Here is a 27,881-nt window from a genome sequence, read left to right on the forward strand (position 1 = left end):
TAGGTCCAGAAAAGAGTGTGATAAAGGTGCTGGAAAGAAAGAACAGGGCTTGTAATCATCAGGCTGCTAGAACCTTGGGACAAGTCACTACCTAAAAGCAGGTAAAGACCCAGCTTTTTCTCCATTCTGGTCAGGCATCTGGCAGCCCCAGTCTTCTGAAACATACCACAACCCTTGAATAAAAAGGTCTCTGAGAAAATAGATGTCACAATGCCCACATGCTTGACACCATGTGAGAAACAGCTGCCAGTAGGTCACTGACCAGACAAGTAAGCATAAAATAAGATAGGAGTATAGCTTAGGATGCACTGATAATGGAAGGAAGAAGTAGCGGCTAACAGAGGAGACCAAGCTATAACACACAGACTAGTACGTCTCTGCTTTCTGATTTCTTGAGAACAGTAGCCTGCAACTCTTCAAAGCTGCATAAAAAGCTGATAATTTCAGTCCAAATTAATGAGTCTATGTTTGTAGTGATGGCAATGAGTCAAAAAGAAACTACATTTGATTCACAATGCCATTTAATAAAGATGTCCTAGAATCAAAGAATTTTGGCATTAGAAATGACTTTGGAAGTCTCCTTATCTAACCTTCCAACCAATGCAGAAATCTCTCTCCAATATTGCTAGGAAATGATCATCCCACCTTTCACTCCTAGTGAAAGAGAATTTAGAGACAGTCCATTTAATTGTGCTAAGCAATTGTGTCTTGATACTACTCTGAGCCTTAGCTTTTCCTTCTGCAAAACTGTGAACACTACTACCTTCTTTGTATAAATTAGTATAGTACCTGATTAAAGTAGATGCTTCCCTCCAACTGAGTCAGGATATGCCTCTCTGCAACCTCCACCTATTGGAAATGCTTGCTTTCTGGTGCCAGAAAGAACACTTTCCACATGACAACTCTGAAGACCATAATGAGGTTACCACTGCCCTTTTCTGGATGCTCCACAGATTATATATACATCCCTGTCTTACAAATGACATCTCCTACACACAGAGTCCTTGATACTTCTACATTTAGAATGTGCAATCAACTAAACACCAATATCATCTTCACAGGAATTTCTGTTAATCCAAGTTCTCCCCCACTGTGCAAGTGCAATAGATTTTTTTAAAATGGAAGTCAGGATGTATTTTTTAAACTCTGTTAAAACAATTTTGTTGGTTTCATTCTATTAAGGTGATTATGAATCTTGATTCTGTTGCTCATTGTTTAAGAGTCAGATTGGTTAAGTCTTTTTACATTTATTATATTTAGAATAAATGGACAGAAAACCTTTTGAGGTGGAATGGTAATATCATCTGAGTAGTAGGAGAAACATAATTCTAGATTGTGATAACCACTGTCATAGGTATAGAATGTTTCTTGTTGACTATTTAATAACTACACTGTTTAAATACTAAAAGTATTAACACTTAAAAGGTAAGTTTCTATCATCTGTAAAATGCAGTTATTTGCAATGTCATTTAGACCTTAACTTTAACTATATATTAAGGTTCATTCAACCCTTCCCCTTCCCAAACCTCTTATTTGTTTGAACCAAATAAATATTTCCTTTCTAAATAAATAAATCTATTTATAAAAAGTAAATTCGTAAATAAAATTTCTAGAAGTAAATGTTCTCTCACACACTGGGGATCCACCATAAAAGACTGTTCTCACAAACAGTTAAATCTTTGAGGGACTACCATAAGCCAACCACTTTACACAGGTTATCTCAGTTGATACTGTAAAGTAAGTACTATTATCACTTCTGTTTTATAGATTACAAAGCCAAGTTCACAGAGGTTCACTAATTTGCCCAAGGACATACAGCCAGTAAGAGGGAGCAAAAGGGCTAGTAGCAATGGAGGAAATGAGGACGACAAAGCCTTGATTTCAGAAGATCCTTTAAGAGAAACACAGATGCAGCTGGGCTATGCCTGGGCTCCCCCATCTTCCAGGGGACCTGACACAAAGACTTTGTCAGACAAGCACACAGAGGGGAAGATTTCACTTTATTGTTACATTAATCTCACAAATAAACTCAACACAGCCAGAAACACTGAGCAGATAAAGTGCCAATGCAGAGGCCTGGCAACAGAAGGAGGGAGGAATCCAGTTCGTCTCCTCCATGTGCCCAGCCTAGAAAGATATTTCTATTATACAAGAGTAAGGGCAGCTGACATACCAAGCAACCCATCTATAGACACTTTGAGCTAAGGAATAGAAAATCTTACCAGGTGGGGTCTGTGCAGGGCAAGGAAATAGAAAAGTCAGAAAACATTTTTTCCTCAAATATGTCAGGCATAGAAATACCAAACGACAAAGACTATTTTTCAAACTCCCTGTGTTTTATTTGGACATCTAATAAGGAATGAGAGGGTTACAGTTCTACAGGGTTACTTCTTGCTACCGCCTGTTTTCAGAACTGTGACCTGAGTAGACACTCGCTTCCCACACCCTCAATCAGAGGTACCAGAGAGAATTTTCTAGGATTCTGGGAAGAACTGACCTTCCCTGCTTAGCTAGCCAGCCTCAGAAAAGTGGACCCAGTGCTTCCTCATGAATATCAAGGAGATATGGGCTATCAGAGTAATCAACCTGGAAGCATTTAAAGAAAATTAATGAGGCTCAAGACTTCCTATAATTACCTTTAGACATCTTTATGTACCTCTATCAAGCCTGAGGTTTAAAGCACAATTATTCAGTTAGTGAATTCAAATGATCTGACTGCATGGAGTGAGATTATGATACCATAAGCTCAGATCACCCCAACTGTCTCTATTCCAAAACTGGAAATTCACTGACTGATTTTCAGAGGCCAGAAAGATCACTAAAGGCCATCTGATCAACCCCCTGATGCCATATAATCCTGAACTCGAAGGGTCAAAATCAGTGGCATCTTTCTAACACCTGAGAATTCCTGGCCTCACTTGGTCCACAGGGAATCCAAATAAGGATAAACCAGGCCAAAGAACTTCTAACATGCCTCACTTGTGGCCAAGAGTCAAGGCTCAGAGTGGAACTTTCTACTAGGGAAGAGGTGAAGTATTTCAACTCAGTCCTAGGATGAGAAGCAGGCCAAAGTGGTTCCATGATAGGTAAGGGAGGAGAGTGGAGAGGCCTCAGTGGAAAGGTGCAGGTGCCCCCATGTAAGAAAATGGGGGTAGTTTGAGGGGGTACTGAAGGCTGGTAACATGGGATCACCCCTGCTGAGCTTCAGATGTGGCCTCCCCTACTGTGGCTGTGCTTAGTTTTCCATCTTGCCTTCCCTGTAGAGGCTGATAAGAAGGGGGCCTGGGGTGATGCAGTGACAACTGGCTACAGTATGGCTGCCTAGTTGTTCAAATGGGGGTCACGTCACCAAGTTCCTAGTCTTTAGGGAGCTTCTGAAAAGCTGAAAACATTCAGAGTTCCAAAGAGTTGTTTGATAGAGACAGTTGCTTAACGCTAGACAAGATTGTTGGTGGGATCTGGCAAAGTTTGAAGTAGGATCATTAAATATTCGAGGAGCTGCTGCTATGAACCAAGGGTAGACTTGGGAATCTCTTAAAGGGACACCCACAGCTGGCTATTTTTCTGACTTCTCTGAGCACATCTCTGACCAAACTGAAGGGGAGATTCCATTACAGGTATCTATGTGCCCAACTGACACCCCAACAGAAAGGCTTCAAGAAACCCCATGACCTCTTTGAGAGGGGTCAGGAAACACTGAGGAGTCAGAAAAAGTTGTTGTGAACTCTTGGGCAGGCTCCTGCCCTGCCTCTTTCCTTATACCAGGACAGAACTGAAGAGCTTCCCAACCATCAATTCCCTGCCAGGAAGTTTCATTCCTGGCCCCCATCCCAGAAATGCTTCCCTAGGTAGGCTTTCCCACCAACTGATTCTATCCTTCTATTTTGGACCTGCTCTGGGTTTTTTCATCTCCTTTCCCCACTCCTGTTCCCAGCTACTTGAGTCTGATGCAGACAAATAACAGGCTAGGCAGAAATACTGACTGGATCTTGGGGTTATCAACATCTGACAATGATGCCCAGATTATTTACTGAAGCCTTCAATTCCATCTCAGAGAGTGGTTAATGTTCTTCTGTCTGTGAGTCCTTCCTCCTCCTCCCCTCCAAGACGTTCAAGGTGAGAAGCCACCTCATTCATCTTTATACCCATGGCTTTTAGGCACCAAGATAAGCACCTAAATGTGACAGTTTGGGTCAGGGGACTTCTAGTGGGCTTAGCACACAGGAGAGAGGGCTACCCAGATCCTCTGGCATCCATCCCCAAAGCATAGCCTTCTCCTACCCTGCCTTTTTACAAACCGCCCCCCCCTTCATCCTCCTCTCAAGGCTTGACGCAACAAATGAGCATGAACATGGCCTTGGCCTTAGTTTGTCAGGTCTGAATTCTAGGTCCCCTCTGCCACCGACTCAGTATATGAGCTTAGACAATTCAATTGCCTCTCCAGACCTTTAAATGAAAGGGTTGGACTAGATGATTTCTCTGGGCTCTTTCAGATTAATTCATACTTGAGAAATCAATGAATGAATTAGAAGAAATTCTAATTCTGAGCCATAGGTACCCCGCATCTCTTTGAAATAGCTGAAAGGAGGTAAAGGTCAGACACTTTAACTACAGGAAAAGAAGCAAGTGTATCTATGGAGAAATAGAACCTGGCAGTCCCTATACTTGACTAATAAAAGCAATTTCCTTGAAGAAGCAGAGAAATAGGCCACAAGTGAGACCTGGCAGTGTCAAAAAGGTCTATATTAGTGATCAAAGGAGTAAAAAACAATGGCTATAACCAGACAAGATCTCTAAGCACAGACTAAAATCTAGAGAGGTCTGGGTGGGAAGGACCCCCTGGAGCTTCTATTAGAGGGGAGGACTTGGTCCAAAGCAAGTTGCTACTGCATTTGGTTCAAACCCAGTTTTCTTAATCTGTCAACCTGGTATGTGTGCACACATGCAGACATGCTGCAGGCTGTAGTTATGCTTCTGAAGTGCTGAAATGAGAAAGAAATAAAAGAAATGATACCAAATTCAAAGAAGTTAGACTGAAGGCAAGTACAATTTTAGTTTAAAAGCTACTCATCTTCCCCACCACTCTATGCAGTATCATCACTGCTCATTCTGAAATGTGGGCTATAGAGTTTTGTGGGATTGTGAACTCTGGGGGTGAGGAGGGGTATACTTGTGGTATGACTGAAGGTCAAAAGCAGGATACAACCCAATATCCTGTGTGAGAACCCCTCCAGTTAATGACCAATGGATTTTACTTGACCTGACCCATTTGGGCACTCACTTGTCTTCATTCAAGGAAACTGTTTCCTCAAAAGGGATTTCTTGCTTGTCTGTCTTCCCCATGATCAGCCGGTGCTTATCCAAGTTTATGATACACTGAAAACAAAGGAGAATCACTGGTTACCGTCAATGATCCCACTATGGGGTCTCCATGTAAGAGGACCCTTGCCTCAGAGAAGAAGTACCAATGGGAATGTAGAATCAATCCTACCTTCAGGGATCGGAGAGTCTGGAGACCAAGGGACAAGTTTTTCTCATTGTCCTCTAATAAAAAAAATTAAGATTTAACCATTTTCATGTTGGTTTAGAAGTCAGCCTTATCACCATTAGGTTCTATGCAACCTACCTTCCTTCCTTCCTTCCATCCATCCATCCAATAAACATCTGTTGAGCATTTATTATATTAAATAATTTTCCCAAATCATTATAGTTAAAAGGTGGGGTTTCCCTGGTGGCGCAGTGGTTGAGAATCTGCCTGCCAATGCAGGGAACACGGGTTCGAGCCCTGGTCTGGGAGGATCCCACATGCCGCGGAGCAACTGGGCCCGTGAGCCACAACTATTGAGCCTGAGCGTCTGGAGCCTCTGCTCCGAAACAAGAGAGGCCGCGATGGTGAGAGGCCCGCGCACTGCGATGAAGAGTGGCCCCCACTCGCCGCAACTGGAGAAAGCCCTCACACAGAAACGAAGACCCAACACAGCCAAAAATAAATATAATAAATAAATAATAAATAAAAAATTAAAAAAAAAAAAAGGTGATAGAGTCAAGATTCAAACTGAAGTCTTTTTAACTCTAAAGGACAAAGGCCTTTGGACAAAAACCAGGAACTTAGAGTACTCTAGAATAGAGTACATGAGGGAAAGTATAGGAGTTGGTGGGAAATTATGAAGGGATTTATGGCAAAGGAGTAAAAGAATCTTGCCCTCTACCTCCAACTAGCCCACAGAAAGCTCTCAGGGGCCATTTTTACTGGCACACAGAAATGTTTGTTTTCTTACCCCTTGAATTTTTTTATTCTCTCAGTGATTCTCAACATGTCTTGAATGTAGCTCAAGGCCCATCTGGTACTTCAGAAGGCAAAAACTGGGACAAGATTTATAGTACAAAAAAGTGGAAACCTGGGATTTTGAAGAAGTCAATATTTACAGGCATAAAATCCCATGAGGGTTTGGTGGAAGGAGGGAAAGGGTTTAACTTAGGGGTCCATAGGTCCAGTCCCCCATTCTACTCACCAACCACGGCTGCTGGGCAGTCCAGGTGGAGGGAGCCCAGTGTGATCACTAGGTGCTCAATCTGGCCCACTACTTTCAGATGTCGGGGTAGAGAAAGCTTCTCTCCTTCATGCTTGTGAGATCTGACATGCTCCTTGAGTCTGCACAAGAGAGGAAATACCAGAATCCCCTTGGCAGAAGTTTCTGGTGGAATCTGGCAATGCCTACCTTCTGACACACAGCTGGAATTTTCCAGAGATTTCCTGGGTTAATTTACCAAAATAAAATGCTAGTCTACACTTCTTGTTTCAGCACTTTATCCTAAACATGCCAGGAGATATAAAAAACTAAAGATTCAGCTCCTGTTCTCAAAAAGCTATGTCACTATCTGCACTGGTGGAATATGAGAGTTGACACACTCAGAGAACCCTTTTCTGCATCTCAACATCCCTACCTATGTGCAAGGCAATTTAGTTAACATATCCTTTTATCCATATGTGGGTAACAGATCTCAGAGAAGGCAGGTAAATCCTAATTTTAGAAGATGCTTTGTTCAGTGTCTAATTTTCTCTTTGTCTATTTCAGTCTATCCTCATCATTTAGTCTTAGGCTATAAGGATGGTGGAGGCAGGTTCTTATTTGTTAAGTGCATTGATATTGGCATCAGCAAGGCATATTGTGGAGAAAGTCCTAATTAATTTAACTTGTCTATCTAGGGGAGGAAGGCAAGAACAGCACCAAGGTTTCACACAGTTATGTAAGCTGATTGGAACAGCTAGCACCAAGCTATTATGAGTTGGTGGATAAATACTTAATTATGGACTTTCTGTGCCAATACTTCTGCTTTACTCCATTTCCTCTCTTCTGGTGTTATACCCCATCCAAAAGAAAAATAATTGCAATTTTACAGACAGTTATTAATTCCTCCGGAATCATGGCAGTCTTCTGCCTAATTATGCACCAGGACATTATTAGTCTTTCTGGAAACATCATGTTGCACTATAGCTCATCTCTTCACCACATAAAAAGCTCAGGATTCTTCTCATAGGAGCACTTGTGTCCTTGCACTCCGCCCCCCCCACCCCACCCCATCCACCGCCCTAAACAACAATGCACAAAACCCATAGAGCCAGCTTCAAAGAGTCACAGTGGTGGTGAGGGGCGAGGAGAAGTTAGAAATGAGAAGGAACAGAACATGTGGCAGAGGTCACTGATTATACAAATCAAGACTTGTGCAAGCCCTGCCTAAGAATAGGGATATTTTGAAAGTAGCTTAAAATGGGCCATTATATCTACCCTAGTGATTGTTTCAATACAGAGATTTAGGCTGGGGAATGCTTTGTTGTACTTAGGGCTAGAGAAGTGGAAAAGGATATTGGGTTGATCCTCCCATTTCTGGGCTAGACCTCAGGGCCCATCTAGTACTTTGGAGGAAAGAGAAGGAAGAAGAAAGGAAATAAAAGTACAGATTGAGTGAAAAGGAGGAAAGATACAAAATGGCTTTCACTGACTAAAAAAGAGGGAGAACCCAATTCCAGCTGTTAAAGAACTGAAGATATTCAATATATGAGGTGTCTGCCTCACACCCAGTCCCCAGCAGGGGCAGCAGTAAGATCTGATTTTACCTGTTATTTGCAGAGAGGAAAGGTACTAATCACCCCTGTGATGGTTCAGGCCCAACAGCAATAGCAGCTCTATTCCACGGTCTCACTGATGCTTCTTGGGACAGGCAGTGTGGCCTCCAGAAGGACCCCAAGTAAGCTAAGGCCAACCACATCCCTGATTTTACTTCTCTGGGGTACACCAGCAGGGCAGATCCTTCTAACTTGTTGTCTGGGCAGGGCACAAATCAGGATCAGGGCATGGCATGCAATGAGCCAAGGATCTCATACTTTCTCATTCCAGAGCCCAAAGGTCTTTGCTCAAAACTTAATTGGTGGGAGTTAATGGAAAGCCTGGACTTCAAAATAAATTTAAGCAAAGAGTGTATTAGCATCTGACTTCTAGCACAAGTGGCTACTTACCCCAGTCTGTCCACACAGGCTGAAGAGATGAGATTATACTGACAGCCTGTGTCAACCAAGGCTTTCACATCCTTTCCAGCACACTGTGGAGAGGAAACATACTGTTCAATAGGAGCCAGAGAAGCAAAAGGGAAGGGAGATCCAAACAGCAAGCAGCAGATGTCATATGAAAGGCAGGGTTGGAGAGCATCCTCACAATTATGGGTTGGCAGTGTCCCATCTTTATCCATTGTTGAGTCTCCTTTGAGGGGTTCTTTTTCCTGCTGAATCTAGAGCTTACAGAGGATCCCAAAGGACTTTGGGTATTTCATTCTATACACCAAGTGGCTCTTAATTTTGTGTGTGTGTGTGTGTGTATCACATACTCCTTTGCAAATCTGATGAAACATTTAGTCCTTTTCCCCACAAAGATGCACATGCATACAAATTACTGCATATATTTCCAGTGTTGCATGGAGTGCCCCCCTTAAAACTCATTTATGAATTCCATGATAAGACCTACATTCTATACAATTTGGAGAAGAGGGCCCCATTATTGGGATAATGGGCCCAAATCCTATTCTCCAGAAAACCTGGAAAAGCTATTCTCAGAACATTACCTGGCAAGAAACCAAAATCATGTCATCATCCTCAGACTTCTTTAGCCCCTCAGACTTGGCATGATTGAGTTTGTTGGTCTTGGAGGCCCAAGGGACACGACTGCTTCGGAGCTTTGACAGGTTGGTTTCCATGAGGCGCCTCTGCAGAATGTTATGAGGTTGCTTGAGGAACAGAAAGCAGAGGCTTCTTAATGACAGGTCATTTCCCCCTTCTCTCATTGTCCCCCAGGTGTTGCAGAAATAATGAAGGAGCTGCCCATAACTGAGCTCCATCTTTGCTTCTTATTTATTCTTCCTTCAAGTAGGGACTTTGTGGGTATTATCAGAGCAGGAACTATAAACCAATTTGCAGTAGGCAACCCTGAGTGAATGAAAGAGCAATGTGGGACCCTGGGAAATGCGGACAGGGCTGATAGTCCATGGCTAAAGAGAACTAAGGGACCCTTGTGATTTGTACTACCTGGGCTTTCTGCTTTCCCTTCCCTTACAAGGGCATTTCAGGAGGAAAGTGGCCATAGTCTATGTGGAATAAATGTATTTTTCCAGGGGACTTATAGAAAGGGAAGCTAATTCTCACAGGCCAAAGAAACCTTCTTAGCACTGGTTTTCAGGAGTTCTGCATACTTCTATTTCAAGTCTCACTCCCTCACAGTATTACCCTTTGGACCCAAATACATGTGCCTTGGTGACTTGGCTCTCCTGTGGGCTGAGTTATCCATGGGTGGATGAGATAGGAAGACAGGGATTCATACCTGCTGCATAACCCTCTTAGGAGACACACTTTAGAACCTGGCAGATCCCAGAGGAATCATCCTTACTGTTATCCTCTGGACCTCAAGGAGCATAAGGCTCCTCCTGCCATGTGCTTGTCATCCATTCCCGCTCTCTTCAATGGGCCAAAAGTGGAGTATAAAAGGGACAGAAACTGACCAAGAAGCAGGGGACTTAATTAGACCTTATATCTGTGCCAGGATACCTAAGGTTAGGGAGAAGAATGAGGAATATGAAATCAAGTCTGCTCTTTGATAGAGCTTAGGAGAGTTACTAGGGCAGATATATCTATGCTCTATTGTTTCTACTCAAAGTGGCCTCCAGGAAGTGTAAGCCACCTCTTAAAGTCATTTGACCTGAGAAATTTCTATACAAAAGCATATTATTCCTAGTTTACAATAATATTGAAAATTCCTCAAAGGATGGAGTCTAACCCCAAGTTTCTATGTGACACATACTAGATGGCATTCCAATTCTAGGGGGGAAGAGAGTTACTCCTAGAAGCCCAGAGCCTAGAACCTTCCCCAGGAAGGGGGTAGAAGTGCAGGAGGTCTTCATTTCCACCATATTACAGATTTCTGAGGAAGAATGGAGTCAGAGCCATGACTCGCTGTAGCCCTGGTGAGGCGAAGAAATGGTTTCCCAAAATACACTGATTCTTGGCAAGGCAGATTTTAAATTAGTATCCTTGGGAGAAGGAGAGAGAGGGGCATTTAAAAGAAAATGAGAGCTTCTTAACTTGACAAGGAGCTGGAGGAAGTGCTAACTCTGATTTCCTGATTGGACCCTGGGAGAATGCTTTGCTCCTCAAAAGAAACAGAAATTCTTCATTCTTACCTCTCTCACTAATAAGCCTAGATTCATACTAAAGCAGGTGTTTGTTTCTGTCAGGTCCATGCTTAGCATGACCAACTCAGATAAGCTGGATTTGTAGAACTGAAGACTGGAAGGGACTTCAAAGGCCATCTGAACAAAGCCCTCCTAACCTAAAGTTCGAGGCTTTCCTTCTACAGTGGTCTCGCCCAACACCACTTTACCTGGTTATTCTGAATCTTGAGAGGAGTCTAATCATCACTGGACAGATCAGGCAAACAAGGAAGGTTCTGAAATCGTTTTCCTTGAAGTCATCTCTCTTTGAATTTTCCTACTCTACCCTTTCTCCACAGGCTATACACATACTCAAAGTTCTCCCACACTGGGAAGAAAACTCCTCCACAAACCCTCAGACCCTGCCTCCTCAGTGCCACGTCCTAATCACAACCCTGCCTTAAACGGTCTTAAAAAACGGTCGAAATCACTAGTCTATTTCCTGACATCCTATATTTTCTTCACTAAAATCACTTCTGATCCCACAACACCAATAACGATCTCCTAATTTCCAAATCCGACAGACATATTTCAGCCTTCATTTTACTTGACTTCTCTAGGGCGTTCGGCCCTGCTGACTATTCCTTTATTTAGTAACCCAAAAAAGGTTCAAACATAATACATCTTCAATATAAAATATTCAAATGTCACTTTAGTATATACAATTAAAAGGGAAAGTCTCTGCAACCCTTCAAACCTTCTCAGTTCTACTCCCTACAAAGAACAACCATTAAATTTAGAAGTATATCCTTCCAAAAATTTTAATACATCTACAAACATAAATAAAAACAGGATCATACTGTAACACTCTTCTAAATTTTTAAATTTTTGTTTCATATATGAAAGGCATTTTTCTATGTCAGTACATATAATTCTTTTCATTCATTTTTATAACTAGGAGTCTTCATAGTATAGTTCGGGAGTTGAAAATTCACAGCCAATAAACTCATATGAACCTCAGAGATGCTTTTCTGTAGCCATTTAATTATGCCCTTATGTTTGTTTGTTTGTTTTTTTGGCCACACCACATGGCGTATGGGCTCTTAGTTCCCTGACCAAGGATCAAACCTGCACCCTCCGCACTGGAAGTGTGGAGTCTTAACCACTGGACCACCAGGGAAGTCCCTGCCCTCATGTTTTAAATGACAACGTAACTGCACATTTACCTCTGCTCCCAACGAAAATTTCACTAAAATGGTAGTCAAGGAACAAGAAAGGCCTAAACCTACAAGAACAAAGAGAATAGTAAAGTAAGCAACAACAATAACAAAAAAAGAGATTTTGACAAAATTTTGGAATCAAAAAAGCAGACGAAAAACTGGTAACTGACCTAGACTAGAGAAAGCTAAGTGCCTCACACCATTTTACTTCATGGAACACTGGAGTGAGAGAGACTGCCAGTTGCTAATTAAAATCCATGATCTCCTCTTCTTTCTGGACAGATACCTAGATTATGTTTCCCAGCCTTCCTTGTAGTTAGGCAAGGCCATATGACTGAGTTTGGCAAACAGAATGTGAGTAGAAGTGACACACTAGGCCTGACCTGTAAACCTCTCCTGTGTACACTCCTCCATATTCTTTTCCACTTGTGACGGGCTGGAATGGAGATGACCCTTAGGGTAACCTTCCTGGAGGTAACATGTTGAAGACAGAAGAGCCACTCACTGTCAGCCTGGGTCCCTAAATGACTACATGGAAGAGGGCTGTCTTGTTGACCTTTCCACTAGAACTGTTACCTAAGAAAAAATAAACTATTATATTTGAACTATTTTATACTTGGGGGTCTAGCTGTAAAAGCAGTTTTCCTACTTAAACTAAAACCCTGGAAAAGCTGAGGAATTAGAGGTATTAGAACCTCTACAAATGGAGGGTATGATTAGGGTTGGAAAGAGATTAGTATAAAGCCTGCATAAGACCCCTACTTGATCCAGACAACTGGGAAGAATGCCAAAACTTTATTCTTTTTGTAAGAGTAAATCAAAAGACTCTGGTTGGTTGACAGTTTGGCTAGGCTTACAACAGATTCCTACAGCAGCTAAGAATGAGGGTGGAGTGCCATACTATACCAGAACTGAAGAATATGAGTTGAAGGGCTCACATGGAGCCTTGCATAATGAAAGATAAAAGACCCAAACCAAGATTTCACATCATCAAGAATTTTTGGAATATCATGGATGACAAAGATTCCAAAAGTTTCCAAAGAGAAAAAGATGATTTCAAATACAAAGGATTAGGAACCAGAATTACATAGGACTATTCAGTGGTAATAATGGAAGCTAAAAGACAATGGAATGATACTTTTAACAAATCTGACAGCACAAAATTTCTAAACCTAGCCAAGCTATCAATTAAGACTCAGGAAAGTTATTTCCCAAGAATCCTTAAAGTAGCTTCTGAAGGATATACTCCACCAAAGCGAGGGAAACCAACAAACAAAGAAAAAGCATAGGATCCAAGAAATAGAATATACAATAGAGAAGAGAAACAAGGGAAATTCTGAAAATGGTGTTGAAGGAAAAGTCCAGGATATTGGCTGTGTAGTGGGCTTTGAGAGCAACCAGTCCAAAATGAAATGGGAGGATACAGCACTCCAGGAAGGATGTCTCCAAGAAAAAAAAAAAAAGAACCTGCTAGATCATCTGCAGTTTTAAGGTACTTGGAGGAGATTTAAATTTTATATAGAAAATTAAACAAAGGGAAAAAACTAGGCAATTATTAATTTTGATAAAAATAAATATTTGTATGAGAAAGGAAACATAATTATGGTATAGTATTTGACTCAGCTGTGAATAATAGGAATATAGTCATAATAATGTAAGCAGTAAATGCTGATTTGACCCCAAATAGCTATTTAATTGTTATTAACATATTACAATATTAATATAGTAGGAGAGGGGACATGATGGGAAGGTATAAGATAATTAAGGAACAGTTTAAGTTTTTTTAAGTTTTAAATTATATACATGTGTTTTTTGATAAAAAGTAAATTTTAAAAATATACCCTATACATTAAGAAAGCATACAGCCATAAGAAAAGCCAACTTACGATGGCTTAAATGGAGGTGTATTTTTTTCTCACATAACAAGAAGATTGGAGGTAGGCAGCTGCTGGCATTAATTCAGCAGCTTAATAACTTCAGGGCTACTGTTTCCGTAATTCTCTTGGATACTCCCTCATGGTCATATGATGGGTGCCCCAGCTCCAGGCATTACATCCACATCTAAGGAAGGAGGAAGGAGGAAGGGACTCTGTGCCATCTATCCTTTTTATCAGGAAAGCAAAAGCTTTCCCAGAAGTTCCCTCAGCAGTCTTCTGCCTATATCTTCTTGGTCAGAATTCCCACAGCCACTTCTAACTGCAAGGGGGTTTGGATGAATTTAGCTTCTGTGTAGAAGAGTCAGGTAGATAGAAAAGGGCTGAAAATGGGTGATGATTTAGCCAACTAACAGTGTCTGCCAAATCATGCAAAAACTGAAGTGTGTGTACATGTGTGCACATGCACATACATGTGTGCACACACACATACATGCACACATCAACAATGTAACTTAGGCAGATGTAATGTCAGGTTACCCCATAACCAACCACCTTAGAACCTATTTTTTTTACATCTGCCCTACTTTATGCATTTTAAAATAGCACATCATCTATAGACCTATGAGTCTGTGGTACAAACATACCTCAATTTATTTAACTACTAATGGACATGTAGATTATTTCTACATGTTTGCCATTAGAAACAATGCTTCAATAAACTCAACATTCCATTTTTTTGAAACTCTCCTCCACTGGCTTCTAAAACCACTTTTCTGTCTATTCTGCATCTGTCTCATTTATTGGCTCCTTTGCCTCTGCTCATTTCCAAAATGTTAGTGTTCCTTGTTGCTCAATCTTAGGTCCCTTTCTCACTCTACAAAACCTTTTAGGGCAATCTTATCTGCTTTCATTGTATAAATTACTACCCTTATGATGATGACTCCATCTCATGCCCAGCCCTCACTTCTGAGTTTCAGACCCATAGAACCAACTGCCTCTTTGAACTTCTCCACTTAGACAGCCCACAGGCACTTTCAAACTTAACTTGTCCCACTGACTTTCCCACAAAACTTGTACTTTCTCCAGTATTCTCCATCTTGGTGAGTGAAATTCTGCCTCTTTAACACCTTGTAGTTTCCTCTCCATTTCTGCTGTTATTGCTAAGTTCAAATAATCTCCTAAAACATTATGTTCATGGTCTCCTTCCCCTACAGTGGCTCCCTTTCCAGCTGTATCAAACACAAAATACTCAATTTAGCATTTAAGATCTTCCACTAATTCATCCTCCTTCCCAGTCTTATCTTTAATCCTCCATGAAGGCGTTCTACTTTAGCAAAAGGAGCACTTATCACATACTACCTTGGGCAAATCACTAATCTCTCTAAGCATTACTTTTCTCTCAGTCTCACCTTCTTCATCAGTAATAAAAGAGGTTTGAGCTCCAAAGTCCTGTTCTATTTTAACATTCTGGATTATTCCCTTTACACCAACCTGGTAAAATGGCATCACTACACGCCCATCCATTCTTGATTCTTTTCTTTTCCTAAACTTCCATCCCAAGTATAGATAGTCCCCAACGTACAATGGTTCAACTTATGATTTTTCGACTTTGTGATGGTGCAAAAGTAATACACGTTCAGTAAAAACTGTACTTTGAATTCTGATCCTTTCCCAGGCTGGTGATACGCAGCACAACACTCTCTCATGATGCTGGCAGAGGCAGCAAGCTGCAGCTCCCAGTTAGCCTCATGATCACGAGGGCAAACAACTGATACACTTACAACTATTCTGTACCCATACAACCATTCTGTTTTTTCACTTTCTATACGGTATTCAATAAATTAGATGAGATATTCAACACTTTATTATAAAATAGGCTTTGTGTCAGATGATTTTGCCCAACTGCAGGGTAATGTAAGTGTTCTGAGCACTTTTTAGATAGGCTAGGCTAAAATACGATGTTCAGTAGGTTAGGTATATTAAATGCATTTTCAACTTAACAATATTTTCACCTTACAATGTGTTTATCAGGATGTAACCCCGTCGTAGGTTGAGGAAGATCTGTACTGTTGCTACTTCCTCCAAAACTTATCTGGTATCGATCTACTTCTCCTCATCTTTACTGCTTCCAATCTAATACAAGCCACCATCATCTCTTATCTGTGCTACAACAGCCTCCTAACTTGTCTTCCACCTCTTCCTTCACCCTTCTCCAAATCATTCTCTACACAGCAACCAGAGTAAGCTTTTAAAAATATAAGTGAGATAATACACTCCCTTACTCAAAAGATCTTCAATGGCTTCTCATTGTTCTTCAGACAAAATTCAAACTTCCTACCACGGTCTATAGGGCTCTGTGCCATCTGGTCCCTGTCTATCTTTCGAACCTCCACATACCTACCATATACACACCACTCTACCCTTTATTCATCCACACCTCCTTGCTCAAAAACTCTTTCCCATTCTAATGCCCTTGCACCTGCCATTCCCTCTGCCTGAAATGTTTTCCCCTAATATTTCAAATAGGTAGCTTGATCTCATCTTTCAAGTCTCAGCTCAAATATCACTTCCTCAAAAACATCTTCCCTGACCATACTATTTAAAGTAGGCACTCCACTTCTTTAGTTACTAACATATCCCACTATTCCTTTCAGAGTAATTATAAGTCCAGAATTATTTTGCTTATCTAGTTGTTTATTATTTCACTCCCCCACTAGAGTGTTAATTTCACAAGGGCAAGGACCTTCATTGTCTTGATCACAGCTATATCCCCAGCTCTTAGCATAATACCAAATGAATAAATCTCTACACTTTACTTCTTCAAAAAGCCTTTCTTGATTAATATCATCCAGTTCTTTCCTTCAGAATCCCTTCAGTACTCGTACATTACATAGTTTGTACTACTTGCATTCCCATTCCTTGACTGTTGCTTTGTAAATATGCTTAAGTGGTTTATTTTTCTGTTTATTGAAATATTGCCTTTCCAAGGGCTATCTTCTACTTTCCAGGTGTACTTCAAGATACACAGTATTAGTTAGATAGGTGCTGCAGGTACTCTGGTGGCCTTTTGGACATAGCTATGTCATCTTCCTGACATGGATCCTGCTTTATGCTTTAGCTCAACAAGGCAACACTAAGCAGTCACAGGTTCTCTACTGTTCCTGCAGTGTGGCTGCTAAACCCTAACCAGCATTTAGGCATCTAAATCCTAAGCGGGCAAACTCAAATGTGCTGCTTTTATCACCATCGGGAGCTTCTGAAAGAAATGGGCACAGTGGGCAATGCTGTATTCCAGGTAGACATAGCTGAGGTTCCTCAATCTAGAACCCAGTCTGATTAAATATCTCTTCTAACCAGGCTGTAAAGTGGGAAGAAAAGTGAGGTGAGAGGAAACAGGCTATACTGCAGGATACCACAGAATCATGATTTGAGCAAGAACTTCTAAGGCCACCTTCTCAATCCCTTTACCTACGCTGCATTGAATCCAGACAGAATCAAACTAATAGATTTCTGTGGTCCACAGAATGGATCAGACTGGAAAATAGGAGAAATTATAGAAGTCTGCTTTCTTTGTAGCATTTACTCTCAGAGGAGAAACCCAAGGTTTCTAGCTTCCAATAGAACTACAACTAGAACCACTTAGAAATAGGGGTCAGCAAATATGGCCCACAAGCCAAACCCAGCCTGCTGCCCATTTCTGTAAATAAAGTTTTATAAGAACACAATCAGCCCCATTTGTTTATTGCCTATGGCTGTTTTGCATTACAACAGCACAGCTGAGTAGTTGAGACAGAGACTGGCCTGCAAAGCCAAAAACAATTACTATCTGCTCCGTTACAGAAAAAGTTTGCCAACCCTTGACTTAGAGTATTGTTTAAACTATATATGCTTTGGAGTCAGACAGAGCTGAGTTCAAGTTAGTAACCACCTTGCAGAGCTTTTGGGAGGATGAAATAAGATGGTTTTTACAAAGCATTTAATACCGTGTCGGGTATGAAGTAAGCACTCAAATTTTAATAATTATATGTATGTGTACATATGTATTTTAAATTCTCATGCTCGGCTTAAAATTGAAGCTGACTACCATTCACTTCCTTTTTCTTAAAAGGGCATGAAATCATCTTACTCCACTTTCGTCCTCATGTACAGTTTGTAGACAGACATGGGCTCCTGATTGACTCTCACTTCAAGCCCAATATACACATCTCTGTCTGGTCTTGGAAGTCTAAAAGGGCACTAATATCTGTGCCTTCTCTTCTTTATTTGCTAGCTGAATATACAACACGTGACCCTTTCTACACCACAGGAACATAGACAGATTGTCCTTAGGTTTACTGCTGCTCAAAATCACATGGAATCTACCTAAGGCAGTCTGTCACATTGCCCCAGGACTTCTGTGTTCTGTCTCTTTGCCTTTGCCTTATGACCCAACAGACATGTTATTTCAAAGAGAACAGCCTTATTCCTGATTGTTACCTGCTGGTGTGAGATGGTGGTTTCTCAACCGCCCATGGCAGACTGCATTTTTGTTACAAAGGATTCACACAAGAGCAGGGAATTCAACCAGATAACCTGTAAAGTTCTTCTTACGCTGAGGTTCTATAGGGCACACTCAAAGCAGCCTCCTCTCCATATAATCTCTTAGTCAGTTGACTCACCAGGGAATGATGAAACTCTACTCGGATGTTGGTCACCATCACTATTGTCACACCAGACCAGAGTAATCACTGCTTCCACTGAACTCCTCCAGCGCTTATTGACTATAATATCTTGACAACTACCATAGGCTCCCTGGTGGTATTATTTACATTTTCATGGAACTATCTATTCAACATCTACAACTGAATAGCCAATAGACATCCTAAACTTAACTTCTTCAAGAATCAAATTCCTGATTCTCATTCCCTATCCCTAACCCACTCCTCTTGTATTCTTAGCCATCTCAGTAAATGAGAAACTTTATTCTTCCCATTGCTAGATCAAAAACCTTGAGGTCATTCTTGACTACTCTTTCTTTCAGATCCTTAATCCAATCTCTCAACTAAACTTGTCAGCTCTGTCTTCAAAATAACCTGAGGGTCTGATCTTTTCTTGTCCCCTTCACTGCTAGCACACTGCTCTGTGCCACCATCAACTTTCACCTGGATTACTATCTAACAGCTTCCTAACCAGTCTCCCTGCTTCTACTTTTGCCCTCTATAGTGAAATCCACACAGTAGTCTACTTTGTGAAATAAGTCATGTCGTGTCACCCCCTGCATAAAATTTTCCACCAGTCCCATATCAGATTAAAAGTCAAATATCTGTACAATGATCTATAAGGCCCTAAGTAGTTTGGCCTCCCACTATCTCTCTGATGTTATCTCCTATCGCCCTCAATTTGCTCTGGCCACAATGGCCTCCTTACAGTTTTTTAATCACATCAAGCACACTGACAATTCAGGCCTTTGCACTTGCTGTTCCTTCTGCCTAGAACATTCTTCTCCAAGATATTTTGCTCTCTCATTTCCTTCAGTATCTTGTATAATGTAATCTTATCAGACAGGCCTTCCCTGACCACCCTAGATAAAATAACAAGGCTCTACTCCATCCTACCCTGGCCATTACACTCCCTATTCCCTTATCCTGGTTTATTTTCTCCATAGCACTGATTACATCCTGATATATTATATATTTACGTGATTTATTTTCTGCCTTCTCCCCCCCACAAGAATGTAAGTTCTATGAGGGCAGGAACTCCGTTTTGGTTCACTACTATATCTTCAATACCTAGATTATGCCTGACATGTAATAAGTGTTCAATAAATACTTGGGGAATAAATTAATTAATTGGTCCTATCCTTCCCCCTAATCTATAAACTCATTGTACAGGTAAACTTTGCTGTCTTCTTCTTTGTGGTCCTAGCACCTAGCATTGTGTCCTGAACATAGCAAGTGTTCAAATAATGTTTGCTGTAATTAGGATTCGATCACGGCTCTGGAAATCTTCAGTTTGCACTAGATCCTGATGTTATACTGGTATTTCATGCTCCTCTTCTAAGACTCCCAAGTTCTCTGGTCCAAAATCTATAGCACTATGGATGTCTTGTGGCATTATGAATAACTTATCTACAGGATACCACCCAGGGCTGCCCTCATTGACAGAAATTCTGATCAGGTAGATCAGATACTAAGAGTACAGGGCTAGTTATTTCATGGTCAGTTGGCTTTGCTGTGTTCCACCATCCTTCCCCCCAGCCTTCTCCTAATTCTAGTGAGTTTTGCTAAAGCACTTGGCTAGAAGCAGAATCAATCATATATAGGAAAGCAAAACTGTCTTTCTATTGCTGAATAAGTAAGGATATAGCCTGATGGTCAGTAATATTATCATATAGGAAAGACAGCATATTATCCCATGACATGACTGTTTTTAAAAATTAAAAAGTCCTTACCTCAATGAGAAAAACAGTTACGAACCTGGTAGCTAAAAGAAAAGAAATTAGAATACGCAAAACTCCAAGAGTGATTTTTTTCTCTACCCTCATCAACTAGAAAAATAATAATAAATGAAATAAAATATTACTCACTCATATCTCTGATTTTGGTTCTTAATCTAATACACAAAAAAGAGCACAAGATAAAAGGACAAACAAAATTAAGACAGCCAGACATAAGAAATAAAATTAATTTAGACTTTGTAGCAGCCAACTACACACAAACAGGAAAAGGGCAAAGGCACCTCCCTAGGGCCAAGAGAACAAGAACACACTTGACTGCCTATGGATGCTCTTTGCCAATCCAAAAAAAGTTGGCAGGCTGGATTCAAATAGTGAACGTTACAGAAACAGCATGGTAAAAGGTAGATAATTCAGAAAACTCAGCAGTATAATTCTAATATAGGTCACTAGTAGAAGGGAAACAACCCACAATCTTCTCACTGGCACAAACCCCAGAATCAATTAAAACTAATTTGTCCTTTCCCCCCTATCTCCCTCTGGTGCCATCCCTTCCCTTTTCTTGTCCCTCTTTTATTGAGTTTGTACTATAGATTTATACAGTTAATTTTTGTATCCTCAAAAATTTCACTTTGGTGAGAGAACACTGAGTCAGCACTGGTCTACACTACCAGATATATCCATAAAGTGAAGTGATACAGTATCTCTAAGGTTATTTCTAAGATTATCCTGATCCAGGAGCATAAGTTCCAAGAAAGCTTAAGCATGCCACCTCACCCCAGTACTCAGAGCTCTCCTAGCCCTATCTCAGTCTGCCTTGGCATCTGTGACCTGTTCTAGCTCTTCCGTGCAATCACTTGCACATTACAGGTGTGAGAACAGTGAGAGAGGGACATCAACTCATGGCAGTGGGGGGAGGCAGGGGAGAGAAGCTGTGAACCATGGTTCAGGGTCTCACAATAGACTGCTGTGTGTCACATCCACGGCAATAACCTGCTTCTTGAGGAAGCGTCTTCCTTCCAGCCTACTGCCTATGTTCTATGCTATCAGTTCCTGTGTGGCTCAGCTAAGACAGACTGGAGTCAGAAAAGCAGATGGAGTTCTTCCTACACAGGATGAAGCAGTATAAAGAATGCTAGGCAGAAGAATGGAGAGGCAGTTCCTCAGGGCTAGGAAATTCCTTGACATCCCAGGGCAACCAAATGTCAATCATATCTTAAATCCAGCATGAAGGGAAACAAAATTCCACATTGTACTTATTTTCCTATTACTGTTTATTGGCTGAGGCTTCCAGGAACTAGGATTATTGTGGCAGGAACTAGGATTATTGTGGCCTGAAGGTAAGAAGACTTGAACCTGATTTGCTAAATGAATCTAGACTGTAGTAAAGTGAAAGGAGGGAAGAAAGACAGTTATCGCTTTTCTAGGAATACATTTCAGTCACTCACCACTCTGAGTTAGCATGAATCAGATTAACTATCCTGTGGCTTGTGCAGGTAAAATACCTTTTAAAAAACAGAGCAGGATAATTGAGTAGACATCCCCTGTACAATAAATAACTAAAAATGATTCTCTATCACAATGGGGGAGGGCAAATCTGATCTTGGTATCTATGTGTCATTAGAGTTGATTTAAAAAAACGAAGAAGAAGAAGAAGTAGATTCAGCAGCTCTGCCCTCCATACTCATCTTGTGGCGGGAAATGGCAATTTCAGTGGCCCAGGCTGACACCCCCCTTCCCTAACAAATTAAACATTCCAAAAGCTCAAAAAATACTGGAAAAATTAAACAGAGCATCTACTTCATTTAAAAGACATTTAAGTAATGCTTCATAAATTATTGCCTAGATGAATGAAGTGATCGTGAAATTCAAGAAAACAAGTTAAACTACAAGAAAATTCCAGATAAAACTACAAAGCTAAACATCAATTTGGTCCAGTGACTTAAATACAAGAGTCAGATACAGTTCTTTACACTAGTAACCTTTAGGCCCCCATAGGATCCCTCCTATAGATAGAGGACAGTACGGTCTTTGAACTCAGACCTCCAGTCCTGGAGTTTCTCCTTCTTAATGCCAAGAACAACCCTGCTAGAAAAAAAGACTGCGCCAGCCCCAGCTCCAGCTCCACACGTGAGCCGGCTGATGAGCTGGAGCAGCCTGGCCTCCTTCCCCTATCCACTCTTTGGGGGTGGAGTAGCAGGAGAGGAAGATGATGCAGAGAGGTTTGGGGCTCAGGAAACCTTCAAGGTCCACCCTTTTTCTCTCCCCAACCCCCGCCCTCCTGTTGGAAGGTCAAAGGTAGATGAGATCAAAATCAAACGGAGAAGTAGATTTTGCATGGGGGGGGGGGGGAAACGGATTCAACAAAACTCAAGTGGATCTGGATGTGGTGACTGCCCAGAAAGCCCCCTTCCCACTTCGTTCTCTCCTTCTCACACCACTTAGGAGTCACCTCTGTCTGGGTCGCGGGCCCGGCCAAGCAGCCTGGGAGGCAGCGGGAGCTACCCTGGCTGCGAGGCTCAAGCCCCAAGCAATCAAACTCGGTATTGCGAAAAATGGGAAGGAAAGGGGACCTGAGGGCAAGAAGGCAGGGCTGGGTCTCTTCTACTCCAGAGGAGAGACACGGAGGGAGGAAGCTGCGCTGAAGGGAGAGCGAGCTGGAAAAGCTACGACGGAATCCCGAGAGAAACTAAAGCAGGGGGATGCTGGATGGAGAGGAATCCGAAACAGAGCAACAGCTAGACAGCCGACAGTGGCCGGCGGCCGGCGGGGGCCCGGCCGCTGACTCAGTGAAAGCTGCAAAGGGCGGGCCCCGGGAGACCTCACAGCGCGATGGTGACGGGCCGCCGCGCGCGGGGACCCCGAGGCGGGCGCGGCCGCGGGGGCTCACCGTGTCCTTGGACGAGCCCAGCTTCTTGAGGCCGTCCAAGGGCAGCAGGTCGGCCGAGTCCTTGTGGATGAACTGCACGGCCTGCTTCATCCGGCGCTGCTGCCGCAGCGACGCCGCCTCCCGCCTGTCCGTCTCCTTGCGGCCGCCCTCGGTGAGGAGTCCTGAGTAAAACATCGCTGAGGCGCCCGCGGCCCAGCGTCCCGGTCGCTGCCTGCTCCTCAGCAGCCCTCAGCCTCGAGCTTCTCCAAAGCCGCGAGAGCCGCGCGCCGCCTTTTTTATAGCCGAGCGTGACGTCACTGGGAGCAGCCAGTGTACACGCGGGGGGCGGGGCCCGCACAGCGCCCCCAGCCTGCGCGCTGCTTCCCAGCGTCCCGGGCCGCTGCCCACCCCCGCACCACCCTGCTGGGGCACAGGGCGGGAGAGGAGGAGTGGCGCTGGCGAGACTGACTCCGAGCACCAAGGTCTACCGCGGCAGCTTTACCCAACCGGTCCCTCGCGTTGTGGGTGCCCCGCATCCCCTGGACCGAGATGAGGTGTGGGGAGGCCAACGCAGGAGCGGCCTCTCCCACGGCAGCCGCCGCCACCTCCTGGTCCCCGCTCACCTGTCCACGCCGTGGCCGACCCCGGGATCACCGACAGCCGGGCCATGCCCCGAGTCCTGCCGCCTGCGCCGCTGCTGCTCGGCTTCACCAGTTCCCACTTTCGCGCCCCTCCTGGAGTCCTAGCGCCCAAAGCCCCGGCTCCAGAGGACCGGCGGCGCGCTCCGAAGTTGGATTGCTAGGGATTTCTCCAACTTCAGATCGGTCCCCACCCACCAGGCCCACGTGATTGGGGAGGGGGCAGCCCCTGCGGGCCGGCCGGAGTCGGCCTTCCGGGGACCCTCCCTCCTCCCTGCTCCCTCTGCCCGCGGACCCAGGACCCGCGCATCCGAGCCAGGGAAGCAGGGCTTGGTGGATGCCTGCGGGTCACCCTGGGGCTGAGGAGTGGCGAGGGTCCCCGCCTCCGCGCGACTGCACACGAGTGCGAGCCCTACATCTGCTCTTCGGAACACCCGGCAGAAAAGCATGTTTTTCTCAGCCAACACTCGGGCTCTCTCCAGCATGACTCCGGGAGCAACTGGAACCCGGTTTTCTTTGTGAATCTGTCATACTCTCCAGCCATTCCAATCGGGCCTTCAGGCATCCTGGGTCCTGGCCTCGACGTTGTGACTTAGTACAAACCACGTTTTCCACCCTAGAAACTACCACCACTGCACTCTCCCACCACATCTCACAGGAGCAGGCATGAAATAGAAAGATCTGCTCCCTGAAGAGGACCAACAAAAGTAAGAATAACGACATTTACTGAGCCTTTACCATGCACCAGGCACCAGAATAAATACTTAAAATGCAGTCTCTCATTGAATCGTGGCAACAACTTATGAGATAGTATGATTATTCCCATTTTACAGGCAAATGTCTGAGACCTCCTAACTGGTCTCCTGAATGTGCCTTGGTTCCCTTCCAATCCATTGTTCCCTGCTGCCAGAGTAATCTTTTCAAACTACAAATGTGATCATCTCACCTCCCTGCTTAGAGCACCACAAAAGGCTTCCTATTGCTCTCAAAAGACCCATATTCTTGCATGGTCCGCCCCACACCTGCATCTCCACTCTGTACTTCAGCCTCATGAGCCTTCTTTCCTCCAGTTCCTTGAAGGAGCCATTGTCCCTCTTGCCAAATGGCTGACCTTTGAATATCCTGTTCCCTCTGTGTGGAATGTCCCCTCCAAACCTGTGTAGTAAACAGACCTCAATTCCACTGTCATGTCTTTAGGAAAGCCTTCTCTAACCTCCCAGAGGGAGTGAGTTCTTCCTAATTATAAACTACGCATTTCTCCTGGACGTTCCACTTTTTTTGGTGGTAGTGGTGGGGGCGTTATTGGTTGTTTGGTTAATATTTATTTCCTTAATTAACTGTAAGCTCCAAGAAGGCAACTAAGTCCATTTTTTGCTTACCATTGAATCCCTAGCTCACAGAAGGCGCTCAGTAAATACTAGTATAAGTACAGCAAGAAGTTAAGGTCTTATCTGAGGAAAGCAAGAGGTAGAGCTGGGATTTTAACCTCAGACTGTCTGCCCCCAGAACCTGTGCTGGACTTCCCAGACCTGGAAGGGCTGGGTTTGACCTTGCTTCTTTCCCTCAGTTCCTGCCTTCAGCACTTGCCCTAGATTCAGAGCTCACATATTCCTGTAGGGAAATAAATCCAGAAGGTCAGAAGGCTGCTCACCTGGCTTCAAGGAAGCCCCAGGGATTCCCTGTCCCCCAACACACATTGAGCGCACAGCCTCCTGCAGGGGGGCAAAGGGGGGATGGGATTGCAGTTCACCTTCCAGTTCCCTGGCACACTTCCAGCAGTGAACAACAGTGGCTGCCCTGGGCCTTTCTGTCCTGTCGCCTGGATCCCTGCCTAGTCACTCCTCCAGGCCTGAGTCACCCAGGGAATGGTGAAAGACAGCCTTGCCTTGTCTCTCTAGGATAGGTGCCTCTGAGCTCAGCAAAGCATCAGGACAGGTCCAAAAGTGAGGGCCCCTGGGGCTCCGGCCAGGACAGCTACTTTCCTCTGAGAGGAAGCCAGGCAGGCAGATTCCAACTCCCCATCCGCAGGCAACTCAGCTCAGTCTTGCAGCCTTTTTGTTGGGGATGGCCCGACAGAAGAAAGGGACTCCTTTCATAGTGAGATTCCCCCCACACCCCTACCCAGAAAACCAGGAGCTGAATGTCTCTGACTGAACCGGAATTTGTCCATATCAAGTGTTACGGGAAAATAAATAGAGACTTGGCTGGAGCTGAGAGTCTTTTTGTGAATGCAGAGCTCTTTGCTAATAGTGGGATTTGTGTTCTGCAATTGGATCTATGGCCACAACACCTACTGGTCCCCTCATCTCTCAGAGATCTTCCTCAGCCAGACAGATAGCATCACTGCTCTTAAGCATGGGGCAAGGTGTGAGGCCAACCCCACTCCCTGTAAACACCTTATGAGTTTCTGCAGACTGCAGACCTCTGGGCAGTTTATCCCGTTTGACCAAATGACTTTGAGCAAGTCACTTCCTACCTCTAAGCCTCAGTTTCCACATCTGTAAAATGGATGCAGCAAGATTGCTTATAAAATTGGGCTTTGTAAATTCTGGAAGGCTGTACCAAGGAAAGATCATTATTAATTCTCCATATAGCCAACCTCCCCTGCCCCACTGACCCATCTAGAAAAAACTATAATATAGTTGTTAAAAGCACAGGTTTTGGAGTTTGATACCCTAGGTTTGAATCCCTGCTCTTCTACTTACTAGCTATGCAACTAGTAAGTTACTAAGTTACTTCACCACTCTGAGTTTTAGCTCCTCATCTAGAAAATGATGCTAGTAATGTATCTTCCTCTCAGGGCTGCTGTGAAGATTAAATGAAATAATAATACACATAGCACATTGTGGCATGTAGTAAGGGCTCAGCAGAAGGTAGCTACCATAATTACCAGGGACAGTCTCAGGATTGCTGAGCCTCAGAATGGGCCCTGGTCTATGCTTCCTCCAAGCCTTCCTACAGACCTGAGCATCTCGCCCCCTCCCTGGAATCAAGGTCTCCTGGGGTAGCAGCTGGCCTCCTCTCTTCCTCTCTCTGGTGTCTCTGGATTCTGAATTTACCATGTGAAGTAAATTCTGTTTTAAATTCTGTTCTAAAATCCTCAACATCCTGCCTTGGCTGTTATAGAGGGTACGTCCTGGAAAATTATGCTAGATAAGCTGATGCTGTTTCAGTTAGGATTTTATTCATGTTGTTCTTATTATAAGTGACAGGAAACTCAGCTGAAAATTTCCTAAGCAAAAATGAAAACTTTTTGCTCCTGAAACTAACACGATATTGTAAATCAACTATATATACCTCAATTTTTTTAAAAAAAGGAAAACTGTCCCCTTAATTTAAAAGTGCAGGGGTTTCAGGCATGGCTGAATCCAGGGGCTCAAACAACATTAACAATGTGTTTCAACTCTAAGCTGATGCCACTGTAGGCCAGTTCTTCTAGTGTGATGGCGGTCAGCAGCTCCAGGCTTATAATCTGTTCACCTAGAAACTCTCTTTTGGGTCTTCAGGTAACAGGGAGACCTTTGAGAATGGTCTACAGGATGAGTGCTGGGGGTGAGAGTCCAGAAAAGTAGATGAGAAGATTAGAGGAGAAAGAGGAGATAGTCAAGGAACTTTCATCCCCCTTCCCTTCCCACCCATGCATATTTTGCTCTGACTTTGCCCTTGGGCACACCCTGGAAGTAATGGCCACTGCCCGTCTCCCCCTTCACTCACCATCTCCATCCTTGTAGCTGCAGAGTCCCCTTTTTCCTCTGGTGCCCTCAGTACCACTCCAAATCCCTCTGGCAGGAAGATTCTTCAAACAGCTGTCCCCTGCAGGTGTTGTATGTCTACCAGGATCTCTGGCTACACGTTGCCCCCAAGTTGACACCCAGCCCTGAAGACTGTCGACTTTGGCAGGTTAACGCAAAGACAAGCGTTACCTCTGTCTTCTTCCTTCAGGGTAATTGCCAGTGTCACCATAGCCTCATAAAACAAGACTGATGGCAGCCCCGCTGGTGTTTTCCAAAGTTGGCTGGGTCTTTTGGATCCATTCCTGTCAGCAGTGATTTTGTTTCATTTCCTGGCATGAGAACAGGATGTAATCTCAAATAAGATAGTGAAAGAGGACAGAAAAGTGGGGGGGAATCTCAGTATCTCAAGCGAGAATGT

At 43.4% G+C, this 27,881-nt stretch overlaps 1 protein-coding gene across 2 annotated transcripts; it reads right to left on the bottom strand.

The window, feature by feature from the left end:
- Window positions 1-1,787: 1,787 nt before the first annotated feature.
- Window positions 1,788-27,467, bottom strand: NRIP3 (nuclear receptor interacting protein 3). 2 transcript variants are annotated; one of them, XM_036862186.1, is made up of 9 exons: window positions 27,444-27,467; window positions 23,715-23,889; window positions 23,113-23,273; window positions 9,115-9,276; window positions 8,516-8,598; window positions 6,513-6,652; window positions 5,492-5,544; window positions 5,282-5,376; window positions 1,788-4,982 (listed from the first exon to the last, which is right to left on the bottom strand). In XM_036862186.1, exons 1-9 carry the CDS (start codon window positions 27,450-27,452, stop codon window positions 4,967-4,969), a joined length of 894 nt encoding a protein of 297 aa, XP_036718081.1. In that variant the 5' UTR covers window positions 27,453-27,467; the 3' UTR covers window positions 1,788-4,966. The 2 variants fall into 2 exon arrangements, with proteins under 2 accessions (XP_036718081.1, XP_036718082.1); XM_036862187.1 differs by lacking the exons at window positions 23,715-23,889; window positions 27,444-27,467 and having other exon boundaries at window positions 1,984-4,982; window positions 23,113-23,389.
- Window positions 27,468-27,881: the final 414 nt, after the last annotated feature.

This window comes from Balaenoptera musculus, chromosome 8 (genome assembly GCF_009873245.2).
Source record: "Balaenoptera musculus isolate JJ_BM4_2016_0621 chromosome 8, mBalMus1.pri.v3, whole genome shotgun sequence".
Classification (NCBI taxonomy): Eukaryota; Metazoa; Chordata; class Mammalia; order Artiodactyla; family Balaenopteridae; genus Balaenoptera; species Balaenoptera musculus.